Below are 26987 nucleotides of genomic sequence, written 5' to 3' on the forward strand. Positions count from 1 at the left end.
GATTTCCTGTTTCAAAAGTGGGTTCTCCCTGGATTTCAGTGTTAATACCATTATAAGTATTGTAAACCAGCCTAGAAGTTCAGACTTTTCCATGGACTGGAATTCTTGGGTCACCCATCGAGGGTACCTCCTCCCTGAATTGTAAACCGGAGAGACCGCAGTAAAGATCAGAGGTGGCTTGGTGGCCTCCTACTGGGGGTGAGAAAGAACCTTATAAGAGTGTGGCCAAACAGGAGTGGCTGTCCTTCATAAAGACTGGATTGATGAGTGATTTTGTTTGCTTTTTCCCAAGTTTTATGCCGAATGATATCTGATTGCTACCTGATTACAGGATGTTTGTTTTCTCTTAATAATTTTTATAAACTTGCTTTTGAAAAACAAATTGCTTTGGCTTGTCTTAAGTGCAACACAGCCCCTTTCTTGACCACTGCCTATCCACCTTACATGTTCTCCACAACACTGGTTCCTGCTGGTAACCAAAAGCCTGGGAAAGGGCTGGTGGTGAAATTAATACGAATGAGCGCGTTGCTCATTTTATTTTTATTTTTATTTTATTTTTTGTGTTACTGGGGATGGAACCAAGGGACATTCTACCTCCGAGCTACACCCCCAGCCGTATTTATTTTTCTTTATTTTGAAACAGGATCTCACTGAGTTGCAGAGGGCCTCACTAAGTAGCTGAAGTTGTCCGCAAACCTCCTGTCTCAGCTTCCCAAATGCTGTAATTACAAGCATGCGCCACCACGCCCAGCTCATTTTCTTTTCTTTTATATTTTATAAAACTAGGGATTGAGCTGGGCGTGGTGGCACACGCTTGTAATCCCCGCACTTGGGAGGAAACAGGAGGATCCTGCAGGTTCGAAGCCAGCCTTGCTGGCTTAAGAGACCCTGTTTCCAAATAAAATATAAAAAAAATTAAAAATTAAAAAAAAAATACTGGGAGTGTAAAAACAACTGGGGATTGAACCTAGAAACACTCTACCTCCAAGTTATACCCCGAGCCCTATTTCTTTCTTTCTTTTTTTTTTTCCATCCTGAGTCAAGTGCTTTATTTAATTTTGGTACTGGGGATTGAACCCCGGAGCATTCTACCATTGAGCTACACCCCAGCCCTGTTTTTTAATTCTTTATTTTGAAACAGGATCTCAATAAGTTGCAGAGGGCCTAAGTAGCTGAAGCTGGCCACAAACCTGGAATCTTGTCTCAGCTTCCCAAGTACTGCGAATACAAGCATGTGCCACCATGCCCAGAAAGCCCAGGGCTTTTTATCTACGTTAGACTGTGTTTTGATTCTCACTGACTCCTTTAAAAAAAAAAAAAAGTGTCCTTTATTCCTAGTTCTTCTGAAGGTTCCATTAAAGGACAGACAGTTCTAGAAAGAATTTCAGGTCTGGGAAACACTTTAAAGACGTGATTTGTTCCTATGCCAACAACTGTGTTTTTTAGTCAGACTGTCATGCTGAAGAATGAAGACTGCACCACGGACATTTACTGGCAACACAAGGATTGCTTTGGAAAACACCATGCACCCAGCATGCAAATACCCAGCTCTCCTGGGATGATGATCCTCCTTCAAACACCATCCTCGAGTATTTATCTGAATATTTGTAGCAAATTTCTCTCATAAACTGCAACCATTACTGGAATTAGTTAAGTGTCCACCTCTACAAGAGCAGCAGGGTAGAATGAGTGGACTCAAGTAAGGTTTATCAAGGAAGAATGGAAGGAAGGTGACTTCCTTGTGCAATGAACCTGAGAAACCTTTAAAATGGCCTAGAGGCACACACCAACTATGTTGCCAGTGTATTCTGAGAGGGGAGTTGAAGTTCTTGCCTACCTGCCAGAGCTCTCATTGGAATGTTCCCTCTCCCACTCGGCCATGCTGCCCAGCCCCTCCCCCACCGTAGAATGTCTGGGCCCTACATTCTGTTCCTATTTAAATTCAAACTTTGCCTGCCCAGCTCTAGTTGGACCTGAGCATCCGCTGGAGCCAGCTCAAGCTCTGGGTCCTGCAGTTAGTTGACTCTTCTCACTGCGGAGGACATCAGACATCTGTAGTCAGTGTCCAAGCATGTGGGGATGATTTTAGAAGCAGGTAAGCCTGGAGGGTCAGGGGATTGTTATCTGAATACCTGCCACCCCTTAAATCTTTGAGAATTTGAATTTGGCACTTACCCTGTGGACAACTGACTAAGCTGACCTAGAGGAAGGAGAGAGGGATGTGTTTCCCCAAGGGTAGCTCACCTAGGGATACGGGGTAATCACCCAGCAGGATGTACTACTTATGAGAAGGAGAGGGATTCTTTGAGGTAGTTCAAGATGCCTTGGTGGAAATACAGTGGGTCAGGAAAAAGACAGGAGTCAGGTGACTTTAGTCTTCCTAGATAGAGACAGGTCATCTCAACAGGTTTATAGTCTTCCTAGATAGAGACAGGTCATCTCAACAGGTTTATAGGTAGTGGCGGGAGTGTGTCACAGTGTGACCTGGAGGGGGTTCAGTGGGAAAGCTTGAGCCCCAGGTCCTTTCTCAAGACACCTAGAACTCCCCGTGATATCTTTCTAAGGGGCTTGGCAATAGTATCCTGGATCTTACGGGACTCTGGTGAGAAATGGCGTTAGCCAGGACACTGCTTGATGAGGTTCTATCTTACGACAGTGGTGATGAAACCTCTCTGTGAGTTGGGCTAAGGGCTCTCCAACTGCCATAGCCCAGACCCCTTGGCCTCTTCCTTCTCAGAAGGAAGCTTCTTTTTCAGCCTAGGCAACTGATGTCATTGATTTCACTGGGGCGGGGCAGCTGGGAGACCTCAACCAACATAGTGCTGGGGCCTCCCTGAATTGCTGGATTGTTGTCGCCCTACGGACACAGGTCTTCAGAGGTTCTCCAATCTTTCCACTCTACTGTGTATGTTCAACCTTCCTTGTACAATTGACAGGAAGACTTTGCTCATCTTCCTTGTCTGCTACTTTGTGATCAGGGAACAGATGTGGGTACACCTAGCTTCCTGGAAGCAGGTTCTACGACTGCTGGAACCTTCCAGGGGAAAGAGACCAGCATAGAATCAGGAAGGTCCCTGTAATTGCCACTGTAATGAGAAGTCACATCAGGGCCTCTTGTAAGGTGAATGCTTTATGGCCCTTGCTCATCCACTGGTCTGCATCAAGGATTAATGGATAGGCAGGTGTCCTTGTCCCACCTGGTAGCTGGGTCCAGCCTGGTTTCTGTGAGCCTTTCCTGTTCATTATTGGAAGCTTGATCTTTGCTGTGGAAGCTGCCAGGAGAAGAATCCACCTACATTACTGATTTCCCTTCAGGGTTCCTCATGCAACGTTTCAACATCAAAAAGGATATATATGATAAATCCAAAGCCCACATCATGCTGAGGCATTCACAAGGAAACGGAAAGCGTTTCCTCTTAAATCAGGAACAAGACAAGGATGCCCACTATCACGACTCCTATTCAGTGTAGTACTTGAAATTCTAGCCAGGTCAATAGGCAAGAGATGGAAACCATAAAGAACAAAACCATGTCATTACAGGCAAATGGATGGAACTAAAGAATATTACGCTAAGTGAGTTCAGCCAGTCTCAGAAAGTCAAGGGTCTCATTTTTTCTCACATATGTAGAAGCTCTGAGCCTGGAGCACCGGCTCCCGACGGCCATGGAGCCGCGGGCGTTGGTACCCGCCCTGCGCTCACGCGCCTGCGCATCGCCCTATTTCTTATTATTTTGACACAGAGTCTCACTAAGTTGTGGAGGGCCTAAGTGACTGAGGCTAGCTGTGAACCTGCGATCCTCCTGTCTCAGTCTCCCAAGTACTGGGATTACAAGCGTGCGCCACCACGCCCGGCTTCCATTGCTCTTTTATACAGTACTTTTCTGTTTCCTACAGCTTGGAATGACCTCTTCTCCCTTTAGTGCTTTTACTCGGGCTGTTGGGCCTTAAGCAGAACCTGTTTTATGGTTTCTGGGAGGCGCCTCACTACAGAGACTCTCCCCTTAACTTCTATTTTTTTAAATTTTAATTTATTTTGGGGGTGTTACTAGAGATTGAACCCGGGGGCATCTACCTCTGAGCTGCAGCCTCAGCCCATTTTATTTTTTTATTATGAAAGAAGTTGTTGCGAAGCTGCTGAGGCTGGTGGCCTCAAACCTGCAATTCTCCTGTCTCAGTCTCCCTAGTACTGAGATTACAGGTATGCACCACCACACTCAGCATTCATTCAGCCTCCTCCTCCTCCTCCTCCTTCTTCTTCTTTTCTCTTTGCGGGTCTGGGGATGGAACCCAGGGACATTCTACCTCTGAGCTACACTCCTAGCCCTAATTTTTTTTTTATTCTTTATTTTGAAACAAGATCTAACTAAATTGCAGAAGGCCTCACTAAGCAGCCGAGGCTGTCCGTGAACCACGATCCTCCTGTCTCAGCCTCCCGAATGCCGGGATTACAAGCGTGCGCCACCACGCCCGGCTTCAGCCTCTTCTTAAAGGGTATAAAATGAAGCTCAGAGAGAGAAGCATGGCAATGTGAACATACCATACGATTTGGAATCTCTACTGAAAAATCCGCGGGGATTCCACAAATCAAAATGTGAATGGTCTCTGTGCTTGCAACATGCTCATAGATGAGGCAGCGTTGCTGGCCCGAGGACCACGCTTAAGGCTGGAAGGACCATATTTAAGGGTGTGTTAAAATCTTTGCTATTTATGGGAATTTAACTTTTAAATCTCTTTTCTTGGGAGTCCCTGCACACCCTTTTCACAAACACACCCACATGCACAAACATGTGCACACATGTGCGTTGTGCTCCACACAAGGCACCCCGCAGAAACGTGCTCCGGTGCTGTAACACGTTACCTGGTCATTTATTCCATCGATCCCGTCCATGTGCAGTCTCTGTGTTAGAGCCAAGTGGACACTGGTGAAAAGATCAGGGCTTCCTGCCATCATGGCACTGCCTCTCTTACACAGTGTTATCCAGGTGAAGTTTCTGGAATGATTGACATTTTTATATCTGCACACCCTAGTGGTACCACATTTGGAGTGAACTTAGCCTTCAAAATATGACACCAAATGCATTTTTAATTTTATTTTGTGGTACTAAGGATTGAATCACAAAATAAACAGGTGATCTACTTCTTTTTGTAAAAAAAAAAAAAAAAGATAGGTTCTCACTAAATTATCACATGCTAGCCTCAAACCCATGATCCTCTTCTATCAGTCTTCTAAGTACTGGGATTACAGGGCATGTACCATCATGCCTATGTTAATTATAATTTTTAAAAAGTTCTTGGGCATCCAGGCATGGTGTCACACACTTGTAATCCCAGTACTTGGGAGGCTGAGACAGGAGGCTTGCAGGTTTGAGGCCAGCCTCGGCAATTGAGCAAAGCCCTCAGCAACTTATCAAGACCCTACTTCGAAATTAAATTAAAAGGGCTGGGGTATACCTCAGGGCTATAATTTCCCTAGGTTTAATCCCTAGTACCAAAAAAAAATTTTTTAGAGAATAGTTTCTAAAATTGATGCACTCTGATTATATGCAATAGTGAGATTGGTTGTTACATATTTATACATGTATGTACATAATTTGTTCAATTTCATTCCACAATATAAATGAATTTTTAATTTAAATTTGAGTATCTTTTTCAGCTAGTGGATGCTGTACTGTGGGCCTTGTGTGAGGAACAAGACAGCAAACTATTCATCACAGAAGGTGTTTCCAGGAAGGATTTATTCGCTATTGTCCTGGAGATTAACAAGTATCTGGGGTCAGAAAGACTACATAACCGCCTTGTTAAATGGTATAATGTAAATTGTCGTGGCCTTTGAGAAAGACCTGGTCTTATAAGTCATGATAGTACACAGTTTAAAAATGGAGATAAGCCGGGCGTGATGGCGCACGCTTGTAATCCCCGCGCTTGGGAGGCAGAGACAGGAGGATCGCGCAGGTTCAAAGCCAGCCACGTGCGCTGGCTTAGGATCCCCTGTTTCCAAATAAAAATGTAAAAATAGGTCTGGGAGTGTAGCCCGGAGGTAGAAGGGCTTCCAGGAACCCCAGTACCACACACACACACAAAAAATGGAGGTTTGTTCATCCCTTGTGTGTAAAGGAAGCAGACAGGCGGCTGGGGACCTGGACTGTCAGAAGGATCTGGCCAGCTGGCATTTGAGCCAGGGTGAACTTCAGAGCTCAGTGTTTTTGAAATTATGTTTCGCCATGTAGCCCACGCTGACCTCAACCCTTCGTCCCAAGTGACCCTCCTGACTCCGCCTCCTGAGCAGATGGGACTATAGGACAGACTCAGTGTCCAGCTCTTGGGTTTTATATGTAAATTTCATATTTGATGGTTTAAACGTTGATGTGTTGAATGTTTACAATTAAAAGAACTTTTCTCTATTCTCCAACATGTGTTCAGTGATTGTTTTTTTTTTATTATGTCTTCTCTTGCCTTCTATTTCTGCCTTGTTTATTTCTTATAGCTTTTTCAGAATAGGTTGGTTTTTGCACTGAATATCAATTCTTATGTATGGTCTTGTTTTTGGTTTTGGTTTTTAACTTCAGGATGCATTTATTATCTGATTCTAAATTTATTGCAGCTTGCTTTTGATGCATCTAGGTAAAGGGAAGTGGGAGAAATGTTCTGAAGTTGCTGGATGATATGAGCAGCAGAGGGACGGGGCTTTTCAGCTTCTGAACAACTTGCTGAGAGTATAAAGTGTCTTGATTTTTTAAAAAGATTATGTAATTTTAATAGTGATAGATAAACAGCACAAATCTTGTGGTGTGTGTGTGTGTGTGTGTGTGTGTGTGGTACTGGGGATGGAACCCAGGGGCTTTTCTACCTCTGGGCTATACTCCCAGACCTATTTTATACTTTATTTGGAAACTGGGTCTCACTAAGTTGCTGAGGCTGGCTTCGAACCTGTGCGGTCCTCCTGTCTCAGCCTCCCAAGTGCTGGGATTACAAGCGTGCGCCACCACGCCTGGCCAGTACAGCACAAATCTTGCTCTTTCACCTGTCTTTCCGTGCAGTTCATGGGCACGAAGTACACTCACACTGTGTTCAGCCATCACCACCATCCATCCACAGAACTCTTCATCTTGCAAAAATGAAACTCTGAGCCGGGCGTGGTGGCACATGCTTGTAATCCCAGTACTTGGGAGGCTAAGACAGGAGGATCGCAGGTTCTCGGCCTGCCTCAGCTACTTAGTGAGGCCCCCTGCGACTTAATGAGACCTTGTTTCAAGATAAAGGATAAAAAATAGGGCTGGGTGTTTAGCACAGAGGTAGAATGATTCTGGGTTTAATCCCCGGTACTACAAAAAATAAATAAAAGATGGCACACATTAAGCAGTGACTCCTGTTCTAACCACCCACCAGCTCCTGGCAACAGCCATTCAATGTTCTCTGCATGTGTTATGGAGTCTGGCACCAACATTAGGCTTTGGTCAGTAGAGTCAAGAGGACACATTTATGGTGGAGCTGGGTCTTGGGGTATAGCTCCCAGCACCCGGGGAGCTGAGCAGGTTCTCAGCCCTCAGCCCTTTACCCTGATCACTTGCAGAAAAAGCTGGCTTAAGACAACATTATGCTCTGATCTAGACTTCCACTGGGCCTATGCCTTGTTGAAGAATGACTCAGAGACAGCAGTTCAGAAAGGAAATAAATGTTCACCAGCCAAACAAGCAAAGAAAGGCTTGGTTTATCAAGTTAAATATATATATATATATATATATGAAAAACCCTGCCAAGTTTTTTAGTGTGTATTAATGTGTTCATGGTTGAAAACAGCAAGTGCCTCACCTGGTTGTCATGTTCACAAAAGGTCACAACAAACCTTCAGATATAGTAGAGCTAAAACCACTAATAAGGTTGCCTTTGTTAGAGAGTCCAAGGTTAAGAAAAAGTTCAAGGTATTATTGTTTTTGAGATCAGAACCAGTTAGATGACACTGCCATTTTCATTTCCTCTTGGAGTACAAAGGGCTTTTTTCTGGACTGTGATATGAAAAGTTCTGAATAATGCTGAGGCAAAGCAAAGTGCCATTTTGTTCTGCAACCTCTAGAATCCATAAGCTCCAGGAGACTAAACGACCCAAGGAAAGGCATGGTTGCAGAACGTACGCCTGTGTGCCAGAGGTTTTGCACCCTGGCTGCTGTAGGAATCACCTGGCAGTGTTTGAGAGCTACTAGTGCCCAGTATACATTAAATACCGAGTTAAGCCGGGCGTGGTGGCGCACGCTTGTAGTCCCAGCATTAGGGAGGCTGAGACGGGAGGATCACGGTTCGCGGACAGCCTCAGCTACTTAGTGAGTCTCTTTGCAACTCAGCGAGAACCTGTTTCGAAATAAAGAATAAAAAACATAGGGCTGGGTGGGGGTGTAGTTCAGAGGTAGAATGCCCTTGGGTTCAATCCCCATCACCACACACATAAAAGATACCTAGGCTGACTTCCTAATTTGGCTATTGAGAATTGTGCTGCAATGAACATGGATATGCAGGTATCATTATAATAATCTGATTTCAGCCCCTTTGGAAGATGCCCAGGAGTATAATAGCTGGATCATATGGTGGCTCCATTCTCAGTTTTATGAGGAATCTCCACACTGATCTCCACAGTGGTTGCACTAGTTTGCAATCTCACCAACAGCGTATGAGAATTCCTATTTTCCCACCAGCATTTATTGTTTGACTTCTTCATGATTGCCATTTTAATTGGGGTTAGATTCAAAGTGCAGTTTGGATTTGCATCTCCCTGATTGCTAATGATGTTGAACATTTTTTCATATACTTATTGGCCATTTTTTCTTTTGTGAAGTGTCTGTTTAGTTTAATTGCCCATTTCTTACTTGAGTTGTTCCCCCCTCTTGTTTTTTTTTTAGCAGTAAGTCTTCTTTTAAGTTATTTGTATATTCTAGTTATTAGTCCTCTAACAGAGGAATAGCTGGCAAAGATCTTCTCCCATTCTGTAAGCTATCTCTTTAGATTCTTGATAATTTCCTTTGATGAACAGAAACTTTTTAGTTTAATGCTATCCCATTTATTCTTGTTTTAATTTCCTGAGCTTTGGGGGTCTTATTGAGGATGTTTCTAGTTGTGCCCCTGTGTTGGAATATTGGAGCTATGCCCTCTAAGGTCAGAGGGGTTTTTAAGGCTACTTACAACTTAGTTAAGTCATGCTTGGCACGCTGTGTATTTTCTCATGACAACTGAATGAAAGAATCCTATTTTCTATTATCTCCACTGCTGTGTGATCATGTAACAGGAACAATAAATGCTGTTGTGTGAAGTTCTGCATAGAAACCAATTCCAGACCATCTGCCTGTTGCTCTTGTATATGGTTTCACTAATCAATGTTAATATAAGGGGCTGATAAAAGCAGAAGTGATGTTGTAGATTTATTATATCCAAATATAAGCATATTCACAGTTTACTTAGCTTTGTACAAGAGCTTGTTTGAATTAAATATTGTCACAAAATACTGATATTGGTGTAAGATTCATGTGCCATTAGTTGTATCTTTCTTTATAAGTGAGCTTGGCATCTCTCTTTAAAATATTAGTGAATATTTTTAGGTTGTATATCCCAAATGTCTGTGGTGGTTGTGGTGAATTTCTGAAATGGGAGTAGCATTTTTACTGCCCACAGGGATTTTGGCAATAAAATCACTAACATCACTGGCCTTTCAGCTTCCATTAAGAAACACATGATATACATTCTAAATGTACTAGTCCACCAAAGAAGCCTGTTACTTGCTGGGTGTTTTAGTGTGCACTTTACTTGCATAATAATTTCCTAATGGAGCTGATTATAGCTATGTCTCTGTTCCAAAGAGGAAAGGAGGTTTTCAGGGAGAAACTTGGATTCTTCTTCTTTCTTCCCTTCTCTACTGGCCCCAGCAGTTGAAAGCCTGCTTTCAGTGACCATGGCCCTGTTTTTTACTTACCCAAAATAAGAATTGTGATAATTTGCTTTAATGCTTCTAAATTAGAGCATTCTTCAGATGGATAGCTATTTCCTCATCCCTCTTCTCCCTTCATGAATCTTGGGGAAAGATCTTTAATATGAAGGTGAGAAACCAAATCACCACACTCCCCTCATCTTATCTAATCAGTGGTAATAAATGATACTCCAGGTGTCCTTGGCTGCTGCCATTCTGCATTGACCAGAGTTTCAACTCTGTACTCTGCTCAGGGCAGTGATTCTCTGTATCTCTCCTCATTCCAGGGCTCTGGGAAAGGCTTGGCCTTTTCTGGATCCTCCTAGACATCCTTGGTGTGAACAGGAACAGAGGGTTCCAGGCTCAAAGGTATAATAAGACTGTGTGATATACAGGAGTCATCAGGGCTTTCCCTGAGGAAACGAGGTTGAGTTATCATCTCACTCCAGCTTCATCTTCATGGATTTGGTTGGGCTTGAGGGTGGATGGAGTGGCCAAGTTCTGACCACACCACTCACTGTTAGAGGCTATGTGGGGCCAAAAGATGGGGACATGGACTGGGGTCACAGCCACAACTTGAGTTGTGGCTGGAGCCTCTCTGCTACCTCCTTCTGGAAAGGATAATGGCTTGGGGATAGTGTCTATGTTCTCACTACAACAGCATACATATATATATATGCTTTTATTTCAATGTAATTTCTAAGCTATTGTCCTCATTTTCCCTTAAATTAATATATTTACCCAATATATATAAAGTTTCATTTATCGCTGGGGACTGAAATCAGGAACTGTGCATTTTGGGGTAAAAGGAAGGGGTTTGAAAATAACATATGAGCCCAACCTAGCTTTGTTACAGTAGTAATTTTTCCACATGCACTTATGACACTATCTGTGTACATTTCGTCATCGCCTTGACTGCTCTGGCCTCTCAGCAGGTGGTGTCATCCTACTTTTAGATGAAGATATCAGCTTACATACTTTTTTCCTCCCTAGTCCTGCAGGCAATAGAAATGGAGATAGAAGGCAAATTTAGTTTTGTATGACTCCAAAGCCCATGATCTTTTCACCAAGCTATTCTATTTCTTTATTGAAGGTAGCAAACTGATCTCTTAACTAAGGTGGATAATTCAACCCTCTCATTTACTGTTGGCTTCAACCCCACAGTCTACAGAAATGCTCTAGCTCCAGTGAAAATACTGGGTGCTAGATCTGGGGGACATTGTTAGTTCCTTAATTCACCAGTCATTTATGCATCAGTGTGTGTGTGTGTGTGTGTGTGTGTGTGTGTGTGTGTGTGTGTTTTACTAGAGACTGAACCCAAACTCTGAGCTATAACCCCATCCTTTTTTATTTTTATATTTTTTGAAACAAGGTCTCACTGGGTTATTGAGAGTTTCACTAAATTGTTGAGGCTTTCCTCAAACTTGTGATCCTCCTGTCTCAGCCTCCCAAGTACTAAGATTACAAGACCCCGACCCCCATGCCTGGCTTGCATTAGTAATTTGAGTGACCTGTAGGCGTCCAGGTTTTTGCTCAGCTGGGATATGTTGGGAAACAAAATAGATGTGACCTCTGAACTCATGATTTTAGAGTCTGAGGCAACAATCAGAACACAGCAGCCAGTCAGCAAGGACCCAGTTGAGCAGGCGTGATAAGAAGTCTGTGGGCCTCACTCAGTAGCTGAGGCTAGCCGTGAACCTGCAGTCCTCCTCTCTCAGCCTCCCCAGTACTGGGATTACTGGCAAAAACTAACTTTTAAAGAACCAAACTGTTTCTGCTCCTGTTTCTGCTTTTTTCAACACTTTTCTGTATCTGAAGCCAACTGCTCTGTTCAGCTCATCCAAACCAAACCACCCATTCTGTCTTCTAGAATAAGATGTTGATCAAACATACAATTTGTAATAAAAATCAATTAAATCTTTTTTTTTTTTTTTGGTGGTACTGGGGTTCCTGGAAGCCCTTCTATCTCCGGGCTACACTCCCAAACCTCTTTTTACATTTTTATATTTGGAAACAGGGTCTCCTAAGCCAGCGCGCGCGGCTGGCTTTGAACCTGCGCAATCCTCCTGTCTCTGCCTCCCAAGCGCGGGGATTACAAGCGTGCGCCACCACGCCCGGCTAAAAATCAATTAAATCTTTAAACTGTTGTAAATTCATCTGTCTTGACAGAGATGAGGCCTAATTTTAGAAATATTCACAAGTAAAACTGGCAGGACTTGGTGATAAACCGAGGAGACAAAGGAGGAAGCATCAAGGCAGGGTCTCCAGTCCTCAGAGAGGCCCCGCTGCCCGGTGGGGGTGGAGCACCAGGGAGAGAGAAGCAAGGGAGCTCAGTGCAGCCCACACAGGCGAATGACTGCGAGGCTGGATGTTCCTAGAAAGCATTTTCCGTTGTGTTAAATCCCAGTTTGCCAAAGAAGCGAGTTGCTCAAGTCCAGACTCCTCTGTGTGGCCTCCAGAGCTCTTGACAAGGCGGACCTAACCTCCCTGTCCCACATCATCCGTTCTCTTTTATACACCTTTCATGTCAACCACACCTTCCCAGGGATATCTTCCCAAACAGCCAAAACTATAACAGATTCTCTTAAGTCACAGGCTCTCTGTTCTCCTTCATATTATAGTGTAATAGTGTGTTCAACACCATCAGTCTAGGCCGGGCGTGGTGGCGCACGCTTGTAATCCCTGCATTCAGGAGGCTGAGACTGGAGGATGGTGGTTCAACGACAGCCTCAGCTACTCAGGCCCTTTGCAATTTAGCGAGACCGTTTCAAAAAAATATAAAGACTAAAAAATAGGACCAGTGGGTGTAGCTCAGAGGTAGAATGCCCCTGGGTTCCATCCCCAGTACCGCAAAAAAAAAAAAAAAAAAAAAAAAATTCTCTTCTGCTTGTCCAGCTCTCTGTACACACGCCCTCCTTGTACACACGCCCTCCCTGTGCGCATCACCCGCACTCTTTGTGCCAGTCTTGGGAAGAGGCATCAAAATGTATTAAGGTGCTGGTATTAGAAAATTGCTTTGATAATTTCCAAAATGTAAAATATAGTCAGAGCTTAGGTACTGTGCAGGCACTCAGGCAGGGAGGGGGCTGCAGCGATTGCAATGCAGAGTTCCTCTCTGTCTTTGCCCTTCATTCATTAACCTATAGTAAAAGCCTTAGAGTCAACTGAAGCCTTTAGCCCTAAAACTACAATAGAGGCAACCAGTGCCCCTGGGTTGGGCATAGGAAAGGTAAACTTTGTGTGCGGCTTCAAAGCACCCTAGTTGATGAGCAACCAGTACTGCCCAATACAATAGAGCCGAGGGCCAGGTCGATTCTTGACCCTTGCACTTAGTAAATGCACTGTCCGGAGACAAAGAGGCACCACCTGGCTAAGGAATAAGTAACTAGCCCATTGCCTTGGTGACACTGGTGAGAAAGATACCAATACAAAATCCATTTAAGGGTTGGGGGTCCCCAAAAGGAGCCAGAGTTCCATTTTCGGCCTCTCCAGCATGCGAGTCAGCACGCTGCCTTTTTCTTTCTCTTCTCTATTTCTTACTGCTCTATTTCCTAATTTTGTAATAAAGATTTGTTAAAGCTGCACTGAGCTGCCTGTTTTAATTTTTCTATTCAACCATCCTTAGTTGAATAAGAAAAAGAACCCCCCCCCCACCACCACCACCACCACCATTCAGACCCTAACGCTTCACCTGGAGTGCTGCCTGCGGACACACCCGAGTCCCAAAGTCCGACCCGCTTTGGGAGGGGCCGCGGCGCTCCGCTCGGCACCCGGGCCTCGCTGGAGAGGACGCGCCGCCACGCTGGAGCTGGAGCTGGAGCTGCGTGGGGCCGGGGCCCCCGCTGCCCTGCGGCGGCTCCTGCGGGACCCGGCGGCGGCGGAGCCCGAGCCCCCGGAGCCGGGGCGGCGGCGGCGGAGAGCGCTGCGCTGGTTCACGGCCGCCGTCCTGTTCGCCGCCTTCCTGGGGCTGGTGAGAGCCGGCTGCATCCGCGCTGCGCCGCTGCACCTCGGGCGGGTGGGCGAGCCGGAGGGCGGCACCCTGCACTGGCTGCCTGACCTAGGGAGGCTTACTGAACCTGCCTAGGCCTCAGCTTTCGTCTGGAAACCAGACAGCATCCTAATCTGGCAGGCGGAATGGATTTTCCTAGCGTTTGCCAGCTGCAGCAATCCTTTCGACGGCTGGGTGAGATGGAGGCAGGGGTGCCCGGGGTTTTGGCCGCTGCCCTGCCCACTCACCCAGGCAAGCCCAAGCCATTACACGGAAACGCTGCACTTCTGCAATATCTTCTTCCTCGTGGGATGGCCAGATTCAGCCAAGTGCTGGATTTTGCTAGTGGGGAATTTTGCTAAATGCGCCCAGAGGGACAGTGCCTTTGGGGACCCAGAGTGGTCAAGCGGCAGAGCCAGGACCGCCTCTCACTCCTTGGAGCAGACTGCAAGGCTAGAAATGCCTCTTGGCAAATCTCTCTGGGGACAGTTGGTAAACTTGGTTCCTCCAGGGTTAGCAGGGCGAGTCCTCTGAGGAGAGGCGCTCTGGCTGCTTGGCCTCCGAGGGTCTGAGCCACAGCTGGTTCTGAGAACCTTGTGGTAGGAGCGCAGATGCTTGGTGACCTCCCTGTGTGCCAGGTCTTGTTTAGGTCCTTTGAAGACATGAAGTGATTTGATCAGACCCACTGCTCAGGCCTCTTGCTGTACCTGTGCACACCTGGACCTCAGTCCTGGGCCTTTCCTGTTGGACATTTAGAGCCTGGTGTAATCAGAGTCAATTATTCTTGAAATATAGATGAAGGATAAACACTTTTCCTTAAAGGGTCCAAGCCAACTGTAAAATTCTTGTTAACACATTGTCTAAGAAATATCTAATTAGACTGACATGGTGGCACCCCCCTGTAATCCCAGTGCATGGGAGGCTGAGACAGGAAGATCGCAGGTTCAGAGCCAGCCTCAGCAACTTAGCAAGACCCTGTTTCAAAATAAAACATTTAACTGGTCTGGGGGTATAGCTTAATGATAAATGCCCTGGGTTTAATCCCCAGCAACACATACCTACCCACCCCCCCACACTTTTTTTTTGTTGTTGTCATTCTATACATTTGTAATATGTATAGAATGTAATATTTTTTAAGAAAGACTTACACATTGTATTCCTTCCTAGTGGCTATGGGTATATATGTGTGATTTGAAGAAAAATGTAGACTTGGAAACACTGAAATGATTTACCTCCTGCATCTTGTATACATGTAGTTCAGAGGAAAGTACCTAAATATTTCATAAATATTGCTATTTTGACATAGAACCTGAAATTATATTTTGATGTTTGGAAAATTTTAAATTCCTATTTGTGCATGTAGTATATTTCAAAATATAGTATTTTTGAGAATAGTTTTGTTATATCCTATTAATTATTAATGAAAACCCATCTCTCTTTCTTTTTGGGGGGGTTTGGGGATGGAACCCAGGGGCATTCAACCTCCCAGCTACATCCCTGCCCTATTTTTTATTCTTTATTTTGAAACAGATTCTCACTAAGTTATGGAGGGCCTAAGTAGCTGAGGTTGTACACGAGCCACGATCCTTCGGTCTCAGCCTCCCGAATGCTGGGATTACAAGCGTGTGCCACCACACCCAGCTGAAAAACCATCTTTTAAAATATTGTTCAAAAGTTAAATGAAATAGCAACAAAAATCCAGAAGAATTAAATAATTTTTTTTAAAAAAATTAAGAGTTGGGAATATAAGAAAAACCATAGAAGTCTTTATCTCTAGTAGTAATAATGTCATTGCACTTTTTTTCTGGTACAAACATTTTTATAGCTTTATTGATACAATGTAATTATATATCATAGTGAGATTCAAAGTGATACATACACACAGCATTTGGTGTATTTTCCTCTGTATACCCCCACCTTCCCCTCTTCCCTCCCCATACACCTTGGTGAGATTGACAGTGAACCTTGTATGCATATAACCTTATCTGAACTGTTCCTTTCCTCAGTTCTCATTTTTCTCCTCCTCACTTTCCTCCCCAGTCTCCACTATTTTACTGTTTTCTCTTTTTATTTGACTAAAATTTCTTTTGCTTCCTATTTTTGTTCTAGCGTCCACTTATGACAGAAAACACATGACCCTTGACTTGCTGAGACTGGCTGATCTTAGCATAATATTCTCTAGTTCCATCCATTATGCGGCTGGGTCAGGCGGCGGCTCCATTCTGGTCTTTTGAGGAACTGCCATACTGGTCTGCACAGTGGCCGCACTATCTCACAATCCAGCCATCAGTGTTTTAGAGTTCCTATTTCCCCATGTTGTTGTTTGTATTCTAGACGGTTGCCATTCTAATTGGAGTTAGTAGACTCACAGGGTAGTTTTCATTTGCATTCCCCTGATTGCTAGTGATATTGAACATTTTTCATATATTTGTTAACTACTTGTATTTTTTTTTTTCTTTTGAGAATGTCTGTTCATTTCAGTAGCCAGTTTTTTAACTGGGTAATTTAGGCGGTTTTTGGTGTTAATCATATTGAGTTATCTATATATTCTAGACATTAGTCCTCTATTAGAGTAGCAGCCCACAAAGATTTTCTCCCAGTATCTTCAGATTCTTGATTGTATTCTTTGCTGCATGGAAGCTTTTTAATTTGATGGCATCTCTTTTATTGGTTCTCAGCTTTACTTCTGAGTTTAGGGTTCTTGTTGAGGAAGTCTCTACCAGTGCCTATGTGTTGGAGAGTTGGTCCTATGCCCTCTTATAGCAATTGCAAAGTTTCTGGTCTAAGTTTTAGATCTTTGGTCCATCCTGAGTTGACTTATGTGCAGGGTGAGAGATGAGGATCTGATTTCATCCTTCCACATATGTATATCCAGTTTTCCCAACACCACATATTTGTTGAAAAGGCTGTCTTTTTCCAGCATATGTTTTTAGCACCTTTGTAAATAAAATAAGCTGGCTATAAGTGTGAGAATTTGTCTCTGTATCTTCTACTCAATTATGGTGGTCTATGAATTTGTTTTTGTGCCAACCATGCAGCTTTTGTTACTATAGTTCTGTAGTATAATTTGAAATCAGGGATTGTGACGGTTCCTGCACAGTATATTTTTCTTACTGTGGGACTTGGTAATTTCTTGCATTACATTGTAATCCTCTCTCCTTTTTTTTTTATTAAGAAAAAGCTATTAACGCTTATTAATATGGTAAATAAAAAACTTTTCTCTTTTTAAATTTTAGGGAATGAGCATAGGTATCCTGGGACCTACCTTTCAAGATCTGGCAACAAATGTAAACAGAAATATCAGCAGTCTTTCTTTAATTTTTGTGGGCCGTGCCTCTGGATTTTTGTGTGGTACCATGATTGGTGGAATTCTTTTTGACTGTATGAATCATTTTTTACTTCTGGGTGAGTAAACACTGACTTTTACTTCTTTGTGATTATCAATTATTTTTACAACTTGGCTTTAAATGTGAAAAACAGTAGCCTGCAGACTGGTTGAACTGTAGTCGGCCTTCAGGTATATATGTTAGCAACCCTTAGCCTTCCCATTCAGGCACCATCCAGAGTTACACACTAGCTGTCCAAAAAACTCTGCTTATAACAATGTAGAGCAGATCTCTTTGGGCTGCAGATGTAGAATGAGCTCCTGGGACCTGCCTGGGATCTGTGGGCTCTGGATGGAAATGAAGGGCGGCGGGCGGTGAGTGAGCTGAGGGAGGCTCCGTTTCTGTCCCTGCTGCCCCATGTCAGTGATGATCCAGGACTGCCCCACCTCACCCTGGAAACAGAGGGCAGAGCTTTGCACACACTCTTTTGGAAAGCTGATGTGATAAAACTCCTTTGGAAGCAAGGAGAATAATTTCTTGCTGATGAATAAGTAAATAATCCCTCTAATTTGCAATGTGAATTGAATGCATATCTTCTTTTTATTTTCCCTTCTTTGTCCTCAAATATACAACCTTAAAACTTAGACATGATGGCAGATGCCTATAATCCCAGTATTTAGGAAGCTGAGACAAGAGGATGCAAGTTCAAGGTCAGCCTCTGTAACCCTGTTTCAAAATAAAAAAGGCAAAGAGTCCATAAAGCTAGCTGTGTCCAGGCATGGTGGTTACTTGGGAGGCTGAGACAGGAGGATCGTTGGTTCGCAGCCAGCCTCAGCTACTTAGTGAGGCTCTCCACAACTTAGTGAGACCCTGTTTCCAAATAAAAAATAAAATAGGGTTGGGCTATGGTTCAGAGATAGAATGCCCCTGGGTTTCATCCCTAGTACATCACTCCCACCCCCCTCCCCTGCCCCAGCCTAGCTATGCAGCTCAGTGGTAGAAAGCTCCTGGGTTCCACACCAATACTGCAAAACAAAAACAAACATAAAAACAAAAACAAAGAAAAAACATATTTATTGCCATTTTCTATTTTCATTTTTTACACAGTTAACTCATTTTAAAAATCCTGTTAGGTTCTGAAATGCAAAATGAAAAGTAAATAATTCTTTGGCCTGTTTCTTACAATGAAACTTGTCTTTGAGGGTACAATTTTATTGTTTGATTATTATCAATACTCAAATTGTGATCAGGTCATAGCAATTTGTGTATGTGTGTTTGTGAATGGGAAGTGAACCCAGGAGCATTCTACCTCTGAGCTACACCCTCAGCTTTATTTTATTTTTCATTTTGAAACAGGGTCTCAGTAAGCTGTGGGGAACCACACTACATTGCCGAGGCTAGCCACAAACCTGCGATCCTCCTGTCTCAGCCTCCCAAGTACTGGGATTACAGGCAGGCACTACTACATCTGTCATAGTAATTTATATTTTAGAGTCCATAAAGCTTATAAATAACTTGAAAGACACTTGCAACTCTGGCATAATGGCACATGTACTCCAAGTACTTTGGAAGCCAAGACAGAGGATTGCAGATTTGAAGCTGGTAGTGCATAGTAACTTAGGGAGACCCCTTTTCAAAATAAGAAATAAAATAGGACTGGGGGTGAGGCTCATAGTTAGAACGCCCCTCCACCACAATAGATAAGTAAAAAGCACTTTTTGAAGCTGCAACTCTCACCTACTCATGATTTTAACTTGACTTTTCCACTAGTGGAAGCGTGTATGATGTTAACTGACCCCTGGGCCTGTTTGAATACTGTTTTTCAATAGCTGACTTTACTGAAGAGCTGACTTTTTAATTTCTTTTCTCAGGGGCATCACTGTTGACAACCACAGCTGCTCTTACCCTTATTCCTTTTTGCAAGATAGCGGTATTACTGATTGTCATGATGTGTGTCTTTGGTGTTTCAGGTGGCATTCTGAATACAGGTAAGAGCACCCTTCAGTGTCATCTTGGCAGTGTGGATCTTCTACTAGAGAAGTAGAGTGGATGTATCAAACTGTCATCTGCAATGCTATTGAAATGGCAGACCTACTGAGTTGGTCCCAGGGCCACCATCACTACCCTTCTAGCCCCTACTCTTCTTGTGTGTGTGGCTCTAGGGACTAAACCCAGGGATGTTCTATCTCCCAGCTACACTCCTATCCCCCCTTTCCTCTTGAAACAGGGTCTTACTATTTTGCTGAAAATTTGACTGTGATCCTCCAGCTCCCGGCCAATTCAGGGGTTCTCGAAGGTGGGTGAGGAGCCAGCGACTTGAGGGAATGAGAGGTGGCCTTTTTCAGAGGCATGACTCTGCCATTCAGTCTATGCTTTATTTTTATATGCTTTAACACAGAAATATTTGGTATTAACAACTTTTTGCACAAACATGTTTGTGCAAAACATGTTTTACATGTTTTTACACAAACTTCTCAGCACACTTGGGTACAAACAACTTTTGGCAAAACATATTTTCAATATACCTGGATACATTTTGTGCTTCATCTGGAACAATTCAACCTGCCCAATGAGTATATCCCAATACCGTGGTTGAAAAAAACACCCAAAATTATCCAAATTAACGTCATACAATTCATTTGGTTACCTGGCCACAAAAATCAATTCTATTCTAGTTATTAACCTAACAATGGAGCTCTGCAAAGCACATTCAAACCTCAGGCTAAATCAAAAATACAGAAAACAAGGGGCTTTTCCATTAGAAGGTACACAAAGATTATAAAAAAATCATTAAAAAGCACAAAGCATTTTACTTTTATATTTCATATTTTAAAATACAAAGTGTACAATTTATTTTCTTGAATTCTTATGATCTTTGGTCAGAAAACACCAAAAAAGCTGGGCGTCGTGGCACACGCTTGTAATCCCCATGCTTGGGAGGCGAAGACAGGAGGATTGCGCAGGTTTGAAGCCAGCCTTGCTGGCTTAAGAGACCCTGTTTCGAAATAAAAATATAAAAAATAGGTCTGGGAGTATAGCCCAGAGGTAGAAGGGTTTCCAGGAACCCCAGTACCACCACAAAAAAAAAAAAAAAAAAGAGAAAGAAAACCCCAAAAAGAAGGGAGCCCTGCCTGGCCAATCTCTCCATCACACATAATAAACTTAAACTGAACTTATCCTATCCTCTAACTTAACTATTAAATATTAACCTTACTATCTCTACTTCTAAGATTGACTGCTAATTTTATCTGCTATTTTTGACCAATAGGTATTCTATTAACTTACTCTGACCCAACCATCAAACCCATACTGAACTTATTCTATTTCTCTAACATACACTGTCCATACCTATTTTTCTACAATACCTATTATATTATTAACTAAGAAAATTCTTGTGCTTTAGTAGGCACCAGCAGGTCCCTACCTACCCAGCCTTTCCATAAATCTATTTTCATGCTAAAACCCATTTTCCTTCAACACTTGCTATCCATACTCCATCCTACATTATTCCTATAAAGGGTGGGGGCTACGTATTGATTAGCTCTGGCCCCCTGAAGTGGCAACCATGGACACTTTTTGATCATGTAAGCTGCTGACCCAATTAATTCTGCAGGCATCACATCAGGCTTTCCCTCAAAAAACTCAGCATTTAGTAAAAACATCTACAACTGTAACTGTTTCAGTTTTTACTAGCCAGATTCTTACTATTTGGGACTTTATGAATTTCTGAGCAATTCCCAGGTTTTTTTAATACCCCTTTTCCTGCAACATCTTCATATGTAACAAACAGCATGTCTCCTTGAGACCACCCACATCATTTTGCTTGATTAATAATCCAATTAGAACACAAAATACGAAACAGGATCAGTGTGAGTGTAGTCATCATCTTCCTGCCTTGCAGGAGCCTTCCTCTCACTGGGACCTTGTCAAACAGCTTGAGGGACCTGGGCCTCACCACCCAAGTACTGTGATTCCAGGTGTGCACCGCCATGCCTGGCTGCAGCTACTTTTCTTGATGGAAAATTTTGAGCAGCTAGCCCAGGAAGATGCTAGTTTGAACTCCATCTTCTGGAGTTTGAGCAGTCAACTATGAAGTGAAGTGAACTTAAAGGATTTTGTTTTTGGGGAAGATTGTTGATTTACAGCATCCAAACAGGAGAGAACTTCCTTCTGTGGCTAATCACAGTGCAGATGAGCAGGCTTTCATTTTTGAAGAGAATTTTACCATTGCAATGTTAAAAAAAAATGATGGTCTAATTAGATAAAATACATGTGTAAAGTTTATTGGCTCTGAAAGCATAGACAAACATCCAATTTAAAATGAATTCCCAGGCCGGGCGTGGTGGCGCACGCTTGTAATCCCCGCGCTTGGGAGGCGGAGACAGGAGGATCGCACAGGTTCGAAGCCAGCCACGCTGGCATAAGAGACCCTGTTTCAAAAATATAAATAGGTCTGGGAGTGTAGCCTAGAGGTAGAAGGGCTTCCAGGAACCTCAGTACCACCAAAAATAAAATAAAATAAAATAAATAAAAAAATAAAGTGAATTCCCATGTTTGAACTAAAAGAAACTCATGTAGTGTATTATTATCCTTTTCTATCTTTCTATTACTCTCACAAATGCTTAGAGTTTCCCTATCTTTTATCTGCAAAATAATGTACATAGATTTCTTAATGCCAAATCCAGCTTTCTATGACTCCCTTCTCGCTGTGCGGAGAAGTGTTTTAGACTCTGGGCTTAGTTTGGTTATACAATATAGGGTGAAGTTATATGCTTATCTGATTAATAATAGTCAATGACTTGAGTCTTCTGGCCGTCTACTTTGTAAGTATTCAGGTGTTCACACAGTATTAAGTACAGATTCTTAGTTGTTGTTTCCTGTAAGGAGCAGCAGAACCCTGGGGTATTCAGATTCTTTGATGTATGTTTTACCTATATTTTATACATATATAAATAATTTTCATCAAGTGACTAGCAATAAGTAATAAAAAACTTCTAGTAATTTGGCAATATTTGATGATAAAATTTTGTCTAGTGTTTATACACACAGGCACATGGATAAACTTTATATATTTAAAATGCTTACAATTATACAGATATACATTTTAAATACTTACAAATAAATAAGTATATGAATATTACTCCCTAGTCTGGTGTTAGCACTAAAAGCCTTCGTTAATGTGCCTGCCACTAGGAGGCAATAGCTCACCAGTTGTAGAATTCTGTGGGTACATAGAGATGTACATGTAGTTCTCTGGTGGTACTAATTAGATTCCTTAATCAGAGAACTGACTCAAGTAGTGTGTTTATAACTTAGAACATTATGATGCTCATGTCCTGTAATAGAGATTTATCATTTTTTGGTTTTACAGTACTGGGAATGAACCCAGGGCATTTTACCTCTAAGCTACACCCCAGCCCTATTTTTATTTTGAAACAGGGTCTCACTAAGTTGCAGAGGGCCTCACTAAGTAGCTGAGGCTGGCTGTGAACCTGCGATCCTTCTGTCTCAGCGTCCCAAGTACTGGGATTATTATCTTTCTTCTGATAGTAGAGAACTCTGGTTTTTTGAACTGGGTCACTGTGTTTAACTTGACTCATTTCCCCATCTCTGATTGGCAGGTGCGAATGTCCTGATCTTGGCCATGTGGGGGGACAAAGGAGCCCCACACATGCAGGCCTTACACTTCAGCTTTGCCTTGGGGGCCTTTCTGGCTCCACTTCTGGCTAAGCTGGTGTTGGGCACAGCAGTGCCCACAGGAAACCACACGGAACCGGACTTTGCCCCCCAAGCCACCAACAGATCCCCTGAGGCCGACTCGGTCCCTCTGTTTGGAGTGCCTGACAACATGAACCTACTGTGGGCTTACACTTTTATCGCCACTTACATTTTAGTGGTTTCTGTTTTCATGTTTGGCCTGTTTTGTAAGAAAAGCTCAAGGCAGGAAAAGTCAAAAGCATCTGCCCAGGGAAGCCGAAGAGCTAAGTACCACAAGGCCCTTCTCTGTCTGCTTTTTCTGTTCTTCTTTTTCTACGTTGGAGCCGAGGTAACATACGGCTCTTACGTCTTCTCATTCGCAACCACCCACGTTGGCATGGGAGAGAGCGAAGCCGCTGGGCTGAACTCCATCTTCTGGGGGACCTTCGCAGCCTGCAGGGGCCTGGCAATCTTCTTTGCTACATGTTTACAGCCTGGAACCATGATTGTGTTGAGCAACATCAGCAGCCTGATTTCTTCTTTATTCCTGGTGCTCTTTGACAAGAGTCCACTTTGTCTCTGGATAGCCACCTCAGTGTACGGGGCCTCAATGGCTACCACGTTTCCCAGTGGTGTTTCCTGGATTGAGCAGTACACGACCATAAGTGGGAAGTCTGCAGCATTTTTTGTCATTGGTGCTGCCCTGGGAGAGATGGCTATTCCTGCGGTAATTGGAATTGTTCAAGGACAGTACCCGGATCTGCCAATACTTCTGTATACCTGTTTAGGATCAGCAGTATTCACTGCTATTTTATTTCCTGTGATGTACAAGTTAGCCACCTTGCCTCTGGATCGCCAGCGAAAAGAAAACAGATAGACAGACAGAAACATTTGCTCTCTAGTTCTGGGATATGAGGAAAGGAATGAAGGTGAGGAGGTAGGAAAAATGGAATGAAATAAATTTTGAAGCTAATGAAATTAATGATGCAATGAGGCATTGTCATAAAGACATCTGGAAATACTCTGTGTCCACAGCTGACATCTCCACCAAGTTTCTCTCAAGCACGTTGATGTTTGAGTCTTCTCCAGGTAACATTGGGGATTCCCCCATGCAGTGCCTTGCCAGAAGCCAGGACAAAGGGGATGAACACTTAGAGAAGACGGATGGTTTCCCTGAATAAATGCCACTTCTGAAGAGGCCAGTCAGAACAGAGCCCTAGCAGGTTTTTAGCATGCTGTGGCATCCGTTTGTAGGTTAAAACTGTTAAAATGTTTTGAAATGTTCTGTAATTCCTAGTCTTTTACAAACTACCAAATGTGTTGGAATAGTAGGATCTTGTTATGAAACTAGTGTTTGCAGTGAGACTGATTATGTAATATTTTATGGTTCCCACCTTTCAGGGGAAGCAAAGAAGCCATTCGTGTTTGAGAACTTTGGTAGTGTTCTAATTGAGCAAAATCCCAGAGAGCTAGGTGTGGTGGCACACACCTCTAATCCCAATATTTTGGAGGCTGAGACAGGGGGATCACCATCACCTTTTGGAGGTCAGCCTCAGCAATTTTGTGAAATCCTCAGCAACTTATCAAGACCATGTTTCAAAATAAAAAGGACTGGAGTTGCAGTTCAGAGGTAAAACTAGAGGTGTAGTTTAGAGGTTCTACTTAAAGGTAGAACCTCTGGGTTCAATCCTTTGTACTATCAAAAGAAGAAAAAAGAAAGAAAAGAAAGGAAGAAAGAAACCACAAAGGAGTGGAATGGATTTGCTTGAGTCAATTATAAGACATCCATATTCTTCCTAGGAAGGAAGGGAGAGTAGATTTATGAAAGAGGACCTTTTCATTTTTTAAAAATGTTTAATTGGTGCATTGTAGCCATACATCTTAATGAAGTACAAGATGGTGGAGGCATACATGCACACATCACCCAATTAGCCCTTACTAAATTCCCACCCCATTCCCTCCTCCCTCCTCATGTTGGGCTTAGTGATTGATATGTCTGTGAACCTACAACATGTACATTAGGGAATTTCCCTCTTCCTCCCTCCCGTCATTCCCAGTTAGGTCACCTTATTTGCTCATCTATGGTTTCTCTAAGGAAGACCTTTTTAAATGTTTTTATTATTAAATGCTTTATGTTCCCTGTAGAGTTATACCAAAGAAAGCCAATGACTCATTTGCTTTTTTATTTCCATGAAGAGAACAAAAAGCAGGTCTCAAGTGACCTGGGACCAGATGTGACTCTGCCCTCCATCTTTATAGTGAGATACCAATTGAAGGTCACACTGATGTCATGTCCTGATTAATGATTCTAGAAATAAAAATAAAGCACATGCCTGTAATCTCAGTACTCGGGAGGCTGAAACAGGAGGATCTCAGGTTCTCAGCTAGCCTTATCCATTTAATACCCTCAGCAACTTAGCAAGACCCTGCTTCAGAAGGAAAAATAAAAAAGGGTCAGCAGGGCATGGTGGTGCACACTTGTAATCCCAGCATTTGGGAAGCTGAGAGAGGAGGATCCGGGTTCTTGGCTAGCTTTAGCTATTTAGTGAAGCCCTTTGCAACTCAGTGAGACCCTGTTTCAAAATAAAGAATAAAAAATAGGGCTGGGGGTGTAGCCCAGAGGTAGAATTCCCCTGGGTTCTAGCCATAGTACCACAAAAAAAGGGGTCACTGGGGGTGTAGATCAGAGTTTGCCCAGTGTCCTTGGATTTAATCCTCAGTATTGAAAGAAAGAAAGAAAGAAAGAAAGAGAAAAAAAAGGGAAAAGGAAAAGAAAAAATAAATGAAAATGAAATGATATCTGAATTGAAGAACATGTCGTGTTTTGTTTTGTTTTATTTTGTTTTGCAGTACTGGGGTTTGAACCCAAGGATTCTTTACCACTAATCTACATCCCTGAGCCCTTTTTATTTTTTATTTTGAGACACAGTCTCACTAAATTGCTCCAGGCTGGCCTCAAGCTGGCAGTCCTCCTGTCTCAGCTTCCCACATACTGGGGTTATATGCACGTGCCATAGCGCCTGGCTTATTTGCAGATATTTTAAAAAGTTATACTTAAGTTATATTTTAATTTCCAGGTATATACTGATAGTATTTACAGGTACTGTGTTCCAAGTTTAAAAGCTGTTCCATGCCGGGCGTGGTGGCGCACGCTTGTAATCCCCACGCTTGGGAGGCTGAGACAGGAGGATTGCGCTGGTTCGAAGCCAGCCGCGTGCGCTGGCTTAGGAGACCCTGTTTCCAAATAAAAATGTAAAAATAGGTCTGGGAGTGTAGCCCAGAGATAGAAGGGCTTCCAGGAACGCCAGTACCACCAAAAAAATTAAAATAAATAAATAAATAAATAAATAAATAAATAAAAGCTGTTCCCAGGTTACTGCATTTGCAGTAGAAACACAGATGGGTCTTTTGAGGCCTTGGCCTACCTTAGGAACAGGGGCTGGGTCTGAGCCTTTCTGTTTCATATATTGATCCTAATTTTGGGGTGTTAATCCCAGTATAAGTACTAAAACCAGGTTAGAAGTTCAGTTTACAATGAGGCACCATCTTTTGCAGGGTCTGGAATTCTAATGTTACCCATACAGGGCTTCTCCTTCCTAAGGCTTAAATGCCTGAAAAACCAAAGCAAAGATAAGTCAGCAGCCTGGAAACATAGGAATTTTGATGAGAAAGAGAACTTCATGTTAGTGTGGCCAAACTGATGTGGTTATCCCTTTATAAGACACTGGAACTGTTGAGTGTTTTTTTTTTTCTTTTTTTTTTACTTCTCCCCATGTTTTATGCTGTATAATTCCTGATTTCTACCTGATTGCAGTATGTTGACTTTCTCTAATATAATTTCTATAAATTTACTTTTGAAGAAAACAACTTTGGTTTGTCTTAATGAAACACAGCACCTTCCTTGACCACTGCCCACCCACTTTACATGCCCGCCACAGCACTGGTTCGTGTTAGTAACCCCATCCTGGGAGAGGGCCGGTGGGGAAATGAACACTAACACGCCCGTTGCTCTTTCTAGTCTGTACTTTCC

The 26987-nt window shown here is 43.0% G+C and overlaps 1 protein-coding gene across 1 annotated transcript; it reads left to right on the forward strand.

Annotated features, from left to right (window-relative positions):
* Window positions 1-17173: 17173 nt before the first annotated feature.
* On the forward strand, window positions 17174-23834 carry LOC308266295 (sodium-dependent glucose transporter 1A-like; the record flags this gene model as incomplete). The annotated part of the gene is made up of 3 exons (XM_080700459.1): window positions 17174-17339; window positions 19132-19248; window positions 22882-23834. 3 exons carry the CDS (start codon window positions 17174-17176, stop codon window positions 23832-23834), a joined length of 1236 nt encoding a protein of 411 aa, XP_080556585.1.
* Window positions 23835-26987: the final 3153 nt, after the last annotated feature.

The sequence above is a fragment of the Muscardinus avellanarius genome (genome assembly GCF_963383645.1).
Source record: "Muscardinus avellanarius genome assembly, chromosome: 8".
In the NCBI taxonomy this organism is placed as follows: Eukaryota; Metazoa; Chordata; class Mammalia; order Rodentia; family Gliridae; genus Muscardinus; species Muscardinus avellanarius.